Below are 10,903 nucleotides of genomic sequence, written 5' to 3'. Positions count from 1 at the left end.
CACCCGTACCCCGGGGGCGGCCCCTTTGCCCCGGGCGGGGGAGTGGCCGGGGTTGCCAACGCGTGGGGGCTCGGCGCCAGCTTTTCGCATTCCGCCGGGGGGAGCGGGGCGGTGGGGGGCCCGTCCGTGCCCTCTCCGCCCCGGATGCCCCGTTTCCCGCCCGCCGGTACCGCCGGATGCGGATGCGAAGCCGCCCGGGTCCCGCACGGCGGGCGGGGGGTCCCGGCGCGCTCGGCCCCGCCGCGGTTCGGTTCGCACTTGCGAGACGCTCCCTGGCCGTTTCAAGGCTCCCCCCTCTGCCCAGGACCCCCCACCCAAAATCCCCCTTCCCGACCCCGCTGCTGGACGGGGAATTCTGGGGCCGGGCACCCCCCCCAGCCCGTGCCCCCCACCCCGGGAAGGGGACCCCCCCCCCCCCCCCGCTCCCGGGGGCCGCGCTTGTTTATGTGAAGAATGTCCCCTTCCTTAAAAGGGCGATGGCGGACGGGGTGGGGCGGTGCCTCCCCCGCCTCCGCGGTGGCCCGGCCTGAAGGAGGGGCCAGAGCTGTGGGGCCCGCTGAAAGGCGGGGGCTCCCCTGAAAGGCGGGGGCTCAGCCCACCGAGCCACGGGAGGAGGAGCAGGAGACGCCCCTGGCTCGGGGTGCACCTGCCCGGGGGTACAAAAGCTTTGGGGGGGTCCTCAGCGGGCGGAAGGCTGGGGGGACTGGGATCTGCAGGGTTATGCCTGTGGGGTTTGCTGTTCTCCAGCTGGAACCTGCAACCCAGAACACCCTCAGCCCAGGGACACCTGCAACCTAGAGCACCCTCAGCCCTGCCTCCACCCAACCCTTAGGAGAAAGGTCTTGGAGCGGGACACTATCTCTGTGGGTTTTTGGCCGTGGGGCTGCTCTTGGTGGGGCACAGCAGCCAGGGCTAGGTTGGAGAACAGGGGAAAGCCTCCAGGACCCCAATCTAGGAGCAGTGGGGTGGGACAGAAGGGTCCCTGAGTGCCCGATTGAGTGGAGCCTGATGCTTTTCTGCCTTGTGTCCTCACCCTGCAGCCCAAACAATCCAGCTGGGCGCTGCCTACTCCTGGCCTGGGCTTGTCCCACAGCCCCAGGACAGGGACAGCGTCTCCCTGAGCTTCCCAGCTCAACCTGCCCCCAAGCAGGCAGTGGAACTGGAAGTAGTGCTCCAACCACCGCTGCAGGCACTGGCCCGGAGACTTTTCTAATTGCATTAATTGGAGGACTAACAGGGCCTGTCTGGATTCATCAGGGAGAGAGGAAGAGGAGGAGGAGGATGTAGCCAAAGGGACAGGGGTCCTGCAGGGGACAAGTGTGTGGCCTCTGCAGCTGTCCCCACAGAGAGCAGCATCCCCCAGCAGCCCAGCCCAGCCAGATGCTGGGGATGAGGCAGACATCCCATCCAGCTCCACCTGGGCTAAAGGAGCACAGGGGTCAGCCCAAAATAGAGAGCAGAGAAAGCACAGCCCCTTTCTTCCTTTTCCTCCTGCTGGGCCAGGAGACAGCGGTGGCTGCCCGATGTGGGAGGCTGCTGCCGTACAGAGGAGGGGCAGCGAAACTGAGGCACGACCGCTGCCCGCCGTCAGAACCGGCGGAGGGGGTGGCAGGATGTAATGTCCCTGCTCCCAACAGGGGCTGGTCCCTGCCATGGCTCGTGGTGCCGGGATGTCCCGTGTGGAGCCGAGAGTGCAGGAACGGCAGGTGGAAATCGGCTTTTGTACGGCCAGAGCTCCGCCTGCCCCGCAGCACCGCGGCTCCCTGTGCGGGCACCTCCCAGTCCCGGACCCCATTCCCCAGTGCGGTCCCTGTGGGCATTGGGCCAGAAAAGGCGATCTCACCTCCTGAAGCTCCCAAACCGCAGGCGGGAGAGGTGGAAAGATTTCCATTGAGCTCAGATGAGAGATTTCCAACCTGCTGCACCCTCGAGGCAGCGCTGGCAGAGCGCGCAGCATCTCCTGCCCCCGCGGTGGCGGGGTGGGGACCGGGACGGGCCCCTCCAGGGCCGGCCGCTGCCGGGGCGGGGTTGGGGGGCACGGCGGTGAGAGGCTGCCCGGACAGAGCCCCCCAAGGCTAGCGAGGGGAGGGGGCTGGGGGATGCTGCGCTTGGGGGGCTTGGGGGGCGGATTGAGAATTTGTGCCATCCACAAGCTCCCGTCAAGAGTCGCTTTTCAGAAAGCGCCTGGAAACAGCCCGCCGAAGGCAGGAGGGAAGGAGTTGTAAGGAAAGATACGTATTGATAATAGAGACTTATTAATTGCCAAAATAATGGGGGGATTGCAGGAGAAAGAAGGATAGAAAACGCGGCGGTTGTTGGTGCAGCCCGCAGCACCTGCTGTCCCGCACGGCTGGCCGGGGCAGGCAGTGCGGGATGTGCCCTCGGGAAAATGGGGGACCCCCAGCCTTGAGCCGCTAGTGCAGGGGCTCTGGCGGGACGGGCACATACGCCGGGGGCAGCTGCAGAGGGATCCCCGGGCTGCCAGCAGGATGTGGGGTGACAGCAGCACTGATCCCCCTCTCCGCGCTCTCTGAGCGGGACTGTGGGACAGCCCGGCGGCGTGTCGGGGCCTCCTGCACGGTCACCATGGAGCAAGTGGGGGGGTGTCCTTCCCAGCCAAACCACAGAACACTCCCCGCCTGGGTCCCAATCGCGGCTCGGCGGGGACCCCCACTCCTGCCGGGCGGCGCGGGTGCCGTGAGGAGGGAGGAGGAGGGAGAAGGAGGAGGGCCCCCCCCCCGCCGTCGTTGCCCTTTTAAGGGGTTCCTTGAAACCGCGCCCGGGATCCATGTTTGCAGCCCCAGCCCGGGCGGAGGAAACTCCATGTTGTAACAAAGTTTCCTCCGCGGCGCCGCTCCCGCGCCCGCCGCCCCGCGCCGCCGCCGGCCCCCGCCCCGCCTCCCCCCCCGGGGGCCGCGCCGGGGGGGGCCGCCCCCTCCCACCCCCCCTCCCCGGCGCCCATGGAGCACCAGTCCATCATCGCCCAGGTTAGCAGGGAGGAGGGGAGCGCCCCGCTTCAGGAGAAAGGTAACGCCGAGGGGGAGATGGCTCCCCCGCACCCCCTTCCTGCGCGGCACAGGGGGAGGTCCCCGGGGGGCTGGGGGCCTGCGGGGGCTGCTCCCGGAGGGTTTGGTGAGCTGCGCGCCGCCTCAGCCCGCCCCCCTGCATCCCGCCGCCCAGGGCTGGGAGATGCGCCGGGGCTTTAGCTCGGAGCGAGCGGGGCTGTGTGCAGCCGCCCGGGCGCTGGGGGCCGTGCTCCGGCCGCCTCGGAGCCCGGCGGGGCCCTGGAAGGCTCGGGGCGTTGCTCGGATTATCTGCGCTGTTTTCTCCGGAGCCGGCGAGAGGTGCGCGCAACGCCGGCGGGGAAACTGAGGCAGGAAGGGCTCCCGGCGCCCTGCTGCATGCCGGCGTCCCGTCCCCCGCGTCCCCTCCAGCCCGCCAGGGGGGTTTGTCGGGGGCCGCTGCCTGTCTCCCTGGCCTGGGAAGCTGCCAGGGCCGGGAGGAGCAAACGTGGGAATGGGCCCCGTCCCCAGTGGGCAGCTCCTGCCCCGCGGGCTCCCCACTGCGGGCTCGGGGCCCTGGCCCGCCTAAAGGGGGGCACAGCCAGGGCGGGGTGCAGCCCCGGGCCGGGCTGCGGCAGGAGCCGGACCCGGCGGGGCCGCTGGAGCCGTCGCGCTGCCCCTGGGGCACGGGGTGGGCAGGAGCAGCTCCTCTGCCTCAGTTTCCCCTCGCTCCGCCAATGGGGACTGCGGGAACGGCGCCCAGGGGCGGGCGGTCGTCCTCATTGGCCTCTCGCCTCCCGTGCACTCGAGTCGGCCAATGAGACGAGGGAGTTGTCTGGAGGCGGGGAAAAGAACGGGCATAAGCCCCGCCCCCTCTGAGAGACCCCGCCCCCAGGACCCCCCCGCCCTCCCGAGTGGGGCCGTGTCCCCCGGGGAGGGACAGCGGGGACCGGCCCCGAACCCACGGTTGCCCCCGGGCTCAGCCCCGCGCCCTCCTAAAGGGTCTCCGGCCACTCCACGGGGGTCGCTTGTGGAGTGGGATGTGCCGGGTGAGGGGCTGCGGGGGGTCACCAAGCACCGGTGTCAGCGACGCTGCCCTGGCACCGTCGCTTGGCAGGGCAGGAAGGCCGAGCGGATGGGTGTCGGCGTCTGATAAGGGCACGGGGGCTCTGGGGCAGCACCCAAACATGGCTCACCTGGCCCCCAGTGCTGTGCTGGGAGTGCCCCGGGGTACCCCTCACCCCCCTTGTGCCCTCCCGTAGGTACCCAGACCCCTGCCAAGAAGCCTCGGAGCCGCAGCATTCTCCAGTCTCTGTTCTGCTGCCTGTGCCGCGATGAGGGGGAGCCCTGCACCGGCACCACCGGCGCGCCGCTGCTGGTGGAGGAGAACGGAGCACTGCCCAAGGTAACCCCATCCCCAGCCCGGAACCGGCGGGGCCGGGCTGCCATCCCCTGCGCCTCCCCTGTGGTGTGGGCAGGGCTGGGGGGTGAACAGTCGCTCCTCCCAGTGCCCCTCTGGCCTCCCTGTGGATACCCTGCTGACTGTGTCCCCCTGCTGCAGGCTGCTGTCAAGCACCTGCTGCCCGAGATCAAGCCGCAGGACGCCAGCAAGCTCTGCGTGGTCATCGACCTGGATGAGACCCTGGTGCACAGCTCCTTCAAGGTGGGGGACGCCCTGGCCCACCCCACACCTCTCCCCCACATGCTCCCCCAGCTGCTCTGCCACCCTTTTCCCCCAAAGTGATGCCCAGCACCCAGCACAGCCTGGCTGGCTCAGTTGGGGTGTCCCAGTGAGGGGGCTGCGGGGCTGGCAGGGGTGCACAGTGAGCAAAGAGCAGGCAGCATTTGGGCAGGGGGTGCCTGGTGTGCCCAGTGCTCATCCTGGTGTGCCCTTCCCCAGCCAGTGAACAACGCCGACTTCATCATTCCCGTGGAAATCGATGGCATCATGCACCAGGTAACAGCGGGGTGGGTGCCTGCTGGGAGGGGGGCATCATTCCACCTCCCCCAGGACCGGGAGCCATCCCGGGGTAATGGGAGGTATCAGGGTGCCAGCTTTGCAGGGGCAGAGGTGGGTGCCCCTCTCTTTGCAGGGCAGGGAGGTGAGGGGTGCCCTGGCATGGTGCCCTCCTGCAGTGGCCAGCCCCGGTTTCAAGTAATCCAGGATAGGCTGTGGTCTGGGCAGTCAGCCTGTTCTCGGTTACTTGGCTCTGGAGCCGGCCAAACTCTTCACCCTGGACACTCCTGTGGGGCTATGGCATCCCCCAGCCCCCACGGGCAGCTCCCGTGAGGTGTGGCCAGGGAGCTGCTGGCTGTGGGGTCACAGGTGTCCCCTGGGCAGGACGTGGGGGCGCCAGGTGAGCCGTGGCCGGTGCCAGCAGCGCGCTGCCCTCTGTCCGTCTGTCCGTGCCCACAGGTGTACGTGCTCAAGCGGCCGCACGTGGACGAGTTCCTGCAGCGCATGGGCGAGCTCTTCGAGTGCGTGCTCTTCACTGCCAGCCTGGCCAAGGTGGGTGCCCCGACCTGCCCTGGCATCGCCCACCCCTTCCCAGACACCCCTCCAGTGGCACAGCTCCCTTGCCTGCCCACCTGCAGGCATCACTGGCCTCTTGTCCCCTGTGTACCCACAGGCAGCACCAGCACTGGACAGCCTCCCTACCTGCCCCTCCAAGGCACTGGCTAGGGAAACTGAGGCACAGTGAGAGCTGGGTGCCACTGTGCGGTGGGCAGGGCAGTGTGGTGTGCCATAGTGATCCCCCTCTTGTGCCTGTAGTATGCAGACCCTGTGGCTGACCTGCTGGATAAATGGGGGGCTTTCCGGGCACGGCTTTTCCGGGAATCCTGTGTTTTCCATCGTGGCAACTACGTGAAGGACCTGAGCCGCCTGGGCCGCGACCTGCGCCGCATCATCATCGTGGACAACTCGCCCGCGTCCTACATCTTCCACCCGGATAATGCCGTACGTACCCGCAGGGCACGGCTGGGCCGCCTGGGGAGGTCATGTGCTGGGGGACCCTCTCCCAGCGTTGTCCCCCGTGCCACTCTGTCCCCTGTGCTGCCTGCAGGTGCCCGTGGCCTCCTGGTTCGATAACATGGCGGACACAGAGCTGCTGGACCTGCTGCCCTTCTTCGAGAGGCTCAGCAAGGTGGAGGACGTGTATGCAGTGCTCAAGAAGCAGCGGACTAACAGCTAATGGCCCCCCCACGCTCCGGGTGCTGCCGAGGGGCACCCCCGGGGGAGCCAGGTGCCTTATTTTGGGGGAGGGAGGGTCTCGGTGTGCCCCCCATCATCCTCCCCAGCCCCGGCGGGTGCCCTCCGTGCCTGCCGCTGGTGGGAGATGTGGGTGCCCCCCTTCTCAGAGAAGGGGGGCCATGGGTGACCCACTGCCTTGCTGTGCTGAGGACCTATTGGGGGGTCCCATCCTCCCCCACTGTCCAGCTCCTGCCCCTTTCCCCCCCAACCTGTGTCCCCACTCCACAAAACGGTTCTCAGGTCCTTTTCCCCTCTGTCCCCCGACTGGGGAGGGGGGTGGGGTCAGCAGCTGCTGCTTTCCACTGCCTTTGGGAGGACTGGATCCCTCCATCCAGACTGCCTGCTGGGAGGCTGGCAGCCCTTGGCCCCTGTCTGCTGAGGCTGCAGGACAGGTAACACCTTGTCACCCTCCAAAAACGCAGGGAGTCTTACTGCCCTTGGTGCATAGGGCTGCCACCATACCCTTAACTGTGCCCTGGGTGCAGCTGATCACCTTGAAGGGGGCATGTCCTTGCCTCTCCTCATGCCTGCTGCCCCCACCTAGGGGTTGTGTTTTGCAGGGGCAGCCCAGCCTCAGGGCTGAGCCCCTGGCCACAGATGCCTCCCATGTGCCTTGAGACGCTGTGTCTCTGTTCCCCCTTAGCCCTGCAAGGGGTGTGCCTGGGGGGGGGGCTCTTTACTCGCCCCCTTCAACTTCGGTTTCTTCTCATTTTTGGGGGGGAGGTGGCCTCCCCCCTCTCCAGTTACACTGTGTCACTGGGAGCCACTCTGGTCACCCACAGAAGGGTCCCCTCCGGTGGCAGGGGGCACACCCCTCGCTCCATATCCATCTGCAGCTTCACCAAAGGCTGCTAGTCCTGGGAGAGAGGACCCCCATACCAGCCTTAATGTGCCCCTCCCAGCCTTTCCCCAGTCCCCAGCTGGGAGAGGGTGGGGGACACTGCAGCCCCCCCATAGCCTGGGGTTGCCCTGACCCCCGTGGGGTTGGACTTGTGCCAGGGTGTCCCCCGGCTTTGAGGGTCTGGGGGCTCTCAGGGAGGGTTTTCCTGGGGAGGCTGATCTCAGCCAGGCCTTTTTTAATGTCACAATATGGACAATGCCTCATATCTTTTTAGAGGGAAAAGCAATGGTTTCCCAAAAAATCATGGGTGCCTTTTTACCGCAGTGCCAGCGCAGGGAGCGGGGCAGTATTTGGGGGGTGGGTGTGAAGGGTTTTAGCTTTCTGGTGCTGTTCACTGCCCTGCTCCCGCTGCTGGGGGTGAGCAGGGGCCCCCAGCCACAGCCACAGCCCCTGCCCTGTGGTGGGGGCTGGTGCAGCACAGCTCCCTGGATCCCTGCCAGCCCCGGGCTCATCCTGCCCTGCCAGGAGGGTTGGACTCAGCACTTTATGTCAGACAAGTCAAAGGGCGCCAGCACAGCCGCTGCCCAGCGAGTGCCTCTGGGTGTACAGCCCTGCCCTGGGCATCCTTAGGAGGGAGGTCTGGGGGATGCAGAGGCAGCATGGGGGGCTGGGGAGGGCTGGGATACCAGATCCAAGTGCCTTCATGTGATTAAAGCTGTCAAACCATCTTGGAAAGAGTAGTCCTGAGTGTGTGCATGTGTGGGCAGGGTCCGTATCACGCGTGCGTCACTCGTGGCTGTGCACAGTGTGGGGACACGGAGCCCCTGGGATCCCTTGAGTCCCCTGGGCGGGGGGGGTGCTACAGGTCTGTGCAGGGGGAGCACCCTTGGACTGCAGGGTTGAGGTGCCACCCCTTGCCTGGTGCCAAGGGGACACCCTCACACTGGAGGACAGCCCCCCCTGGCTGCCCTGGTGCCTCCATCCAAACTCCTTCCTCCTCCTCCTCCAGGGGAAAAGGCCCCTGGTGCCACATTGATGGCTATCCTGCCCCTTAACAAGGAGGGGTAAATCTACCACATACGCTGTGCCCTCCTCCCAGCTTTGACACCTCAAATGAGTTTGCTCCAAGGAAGGTGTCAGGCCTTCCCCATACAGACTGAGGGGAACCTGGGGGACAACCTGTGACGCCCTCCCGCCATCCCGGGCAGTCTGCTGCCAGCATGCAGCCTCTGGGTTCCTAGGGGGAATGTCTCTTAGCTGTCCCCTCCCCCGTGCCCTCACTGGCCCTATGCCTCCCCTCATTAATGAAATCTCTGTCCTCCCTGATGGCTGCTCTAATTACTGAGTTCATTAGTGGCCCGGCTGGGGGCCCAGAGAGGGGGTGAGCCCTCTGGGGCCGGCGAGGGGGCCCCTACCCCTGTGCCACGCTGACAGACTGCCCTGGGACGTGGCCACCGAGCAGAGGGTGACAGCGGCCACCCGGGTGTCCCACCCCACCCCAAACTCGGCCCCACTGGGGGGTCTGCACCCAGGTAAGGGTTCCACGGGCACACTCGAGTGGGGTGCAGGAGGTGGGAGCTGGGTGGAGGGCTTTGGAGGGTTTGGGGGCCAAGGAGTGGAGGGCAGAGCAGAGCCCACCCCTGTGGCACCAGGACACCCCCCCTGTTGGTGGCTGACATGCCCCCCTGCTCTGGGTCAGCCCGTGGCCATCGCTGCGGGGATCCCTGCGGGACGGGACCGTCAGGCGGGATCTGGGGCTCGCTGCGGGATGCCCACAGCGCTTGGGGCCAGGGCTGCTGGCTCAGCAGGGCAGCCAGGGTAAAGCTACAGCAATCCCGCAGGGCTGGGGGCGGTAGGAGAGCAGGACAGGAGGCCCGGGAACCTGCCTGCTGCTGGCACCTGCCCCTCCCACCTTCATGGACGCTGTGGTCATTCCCTAAAACCACCGACAGGCTCGGGAGCCACTTCAGTCCCTTCTCTCTGCCAACATCAAGGGCATCATCAGATACCAACCCTCGGGACTGGGGTCTGGGGACACAGGACAGGGCTTAGGACTTAGCCGTGCCACCGTTTCATGTCCTGTGCTGTCCCCCCAGGCCCCAGCTCCATGTCTCATCTCCCTCCCTTGGGGCTGTGGAGACTCCCAAGGCAGGGAGGCACAGCCAGGAGTGACCAGGGATCTGGCTTCCAGCTGGGGTGGGAAGCAGCCTGGGGACAGTGCCATGGTCAGGGTGGGGATGTGCCAGTTAGGGGGTGAGGCCAAAATGCCCCAGGTGCTGCATTGCTGTCACTTTATGGAACCTTTCTGGGGGAGGAGGTACCAAAAAACCCCATTTCCGTGGCCTTAGTGCTCCATGTCTGGGAGGGTTTGGGCATTTTAGGGTCTGGGGAATGAAGAACAGTGGCCATCCCCATGGCATCAAGGCACCTCTGTTGGTGGCTGATGCCCATATGTCCGGGTCCAGCTCATTGCTATCACTTTATGGAACTTCTTGGTGGAGTGCAAAAGAAAAAAATTCAGCATGGACTCAGTACCAGGGGCCAAGAGGGGAGGAGGCCTGGGGAGGGCAGAGGAACCACCCTGGGCACAGCCAGCCTGTGGCAGGGTGCAATAGCATCTGGGGGGGAAACACCCCATGAGTAACGGGGCTCTTAGGTGCCACAAAGTCTTGGAGGGCTGCGGGGACCTTGACTCTGGGCTGTCCCTGCCCTTATATGGTGAGCAAAGGCTGGGACATGAGGGAACAAAGGTCTCCTGGGTGCTGGCACCTGAGCACTCCACCTAGGTACGTTCACCTGTGCACCCAGCTCTGCAGGGAAGGTGAGCAGTTGGGGTAGGGTGAGGGGACAGAGGGTGGGCATGGGCTGGACAGCACGTCCCATGGACACCATCACTGCTGGCATCAGGTTAGCCTGGGGATGGGCCTGGGGACCCACCTGAGCCCCATCTTGGGGCTGTGCTACGGGGGATGCTTCCCCTGGGTCTGAGGTATGGGATGTGGGTGCTCGTGGGGCAGCACAGTGGGGTCAGGAGGGGTTTTGCAGGGCTGGGAAGCAGAGACCTCCCATCTGGGCAGTGCCAGCACTCCCTGCCAGCCTCCAGCCGGGGAGCACAGTGTGGCTTTGCCTGACTCAGCCCCTCTGCCTGCTTGAGGGGAGCACTGTCAGCCTGGCAGAGATGGCTGGGCACAACCTCAGCAGCACTGGCACTCAGCAGCCCTGTGGAGCCAGGATGTGCCCTCCCTGGGGGGCATGGATGGGCTGGGGGTTTGGAAGCAGGGGATCTGAAGCAGGCACTGTCTCTGTGTGTGTGTGTGTGTGTGTGTGTGTGTGTGTGTGTGTGTGTGTGTGTAAGCAGTGGCCATGTCATGTTGTTCCACCTCATACCAAGCTGTGCCAGGACAAGGCTGAGCAGGGCCAGTTCCTGCTGGTGCTGGGGAGGGCAGGCCACCATGCAGCAGTGTCACCCAGCTGTGGGTGCCCTGCTCTGCCCTGTCCCATGCTCAGAGACAGGGCAGGGCGCTGGGGCACTTATGGGATCCTGCACCTTTCCAACCTGGACCCTGGTACGGACTCATTAGCAGCAGTGCCGGCCAAGCTGAGGGGATGGCAGCCCCACCTGTGTGCCACATTCCTGATACCACAGTGCTGGGGGTCCCCTCGCCCCTGCAGCTCCGTACAGGGGGGTTTACAGCTGGCCTTTCTGCAGAGCAGGCAGGGAAGCAGATGGCACAGCAGGTTGGCTGTGTCCCAGCTCTTATTGACACTGCCTGCCATTAACGAGGGTGTTGCCAATGCGGGCAGGTC

General features: G+C 65.9%; 1 protein-coding gene across 2 annotated transcripts; it reads left to right on the top strand.

Annotated features, from left to right (window-relative positions):
- Positions 1-2,116: 2,116 nt before the first annotated feature.
- Positions 2,117-7,777, top strand: CTDSP1 (CTD small phosphatase 1). 2 transcript variants are annotated; one of them, XM_071435171.1, is made up of 7 exons: positions 2,117-3,027; positions 4,265-4,407; positions 4,564-4,665; positions 4,903-4,959; positions 5,419-5,511; positions 5,776-5,961; positions 6,068-7,774. In XM_071435171.1, the coding sequence occupies exons 1-7, from the start codon at positions 2,961-2,963 to the stop codon at positions 6,194-6,196; spliced, it is 777 nt and encodes a 258-aa protein (XP_071291272.1). In that variant the 5' UTR covers positions 2,117-2,960; the 3' UTR covers positions 6,197-7,774. The 2 variants fall into 2 exon arrangements, with proteins under 2 accessions (XP_071291272.1, XP_071291271.1); XM_071435170.1 differs by lacking the exon at positions 2,117-3,027 and adding an exon at positions 3,374-4,051 and having other exon boundaries at positions 6,068-7,777.
- The last annotated feature ends 3,126 nt before the right edge of the window (positions 7,778-10,903 follow it).

The sequence above is a fragment of the Agelaius tricolor genome, unplaced genomic scaffold (assembly GCF_023055355.1).
Source record: "Agelaius tricolor isolate 1412-34295 unplaced genomic scaffold, bAgeTri1.0.p SCAF_10, whole genome shotgun sequence".
NCBI lineage: Eukaryota > Metazoa > Chordata > Aves > Passeriformes > Icteridae > Agelaius > Agelaius tricolor.
This window is presented reverse-complemented; position numbering and strand designations above follow the sequence as displayed.

What these genes read in the sequence shown, in the direction of transcription:
- CTDSP1 (XM_071435170.1), top strand. Translation starts at nt 3,820, where the DNA reads ATGAGACGAGGGAGTTGTCTGGAGGCGGGGAAAAGAACGGGCATAAGC. An exon ending in TCACTGCCAGCCTGGCCAAG is followed by an intron (nt 5,512 to 5,775) that starts GTGGGTGCCCCG and finishes TTGTGCCTGTAG; the next exon opens with TATGCAGACCCTGTGGCTGA. An exon ending in TCTTCCACCCGGATAATGCC is followed by an intron (nt 5,962 to 6,067) that starts GTACGTACCCGC and finishes TGCTGCCTGCAG; the next exon opens with GTGCCCGTGGCCTCCTGGTT.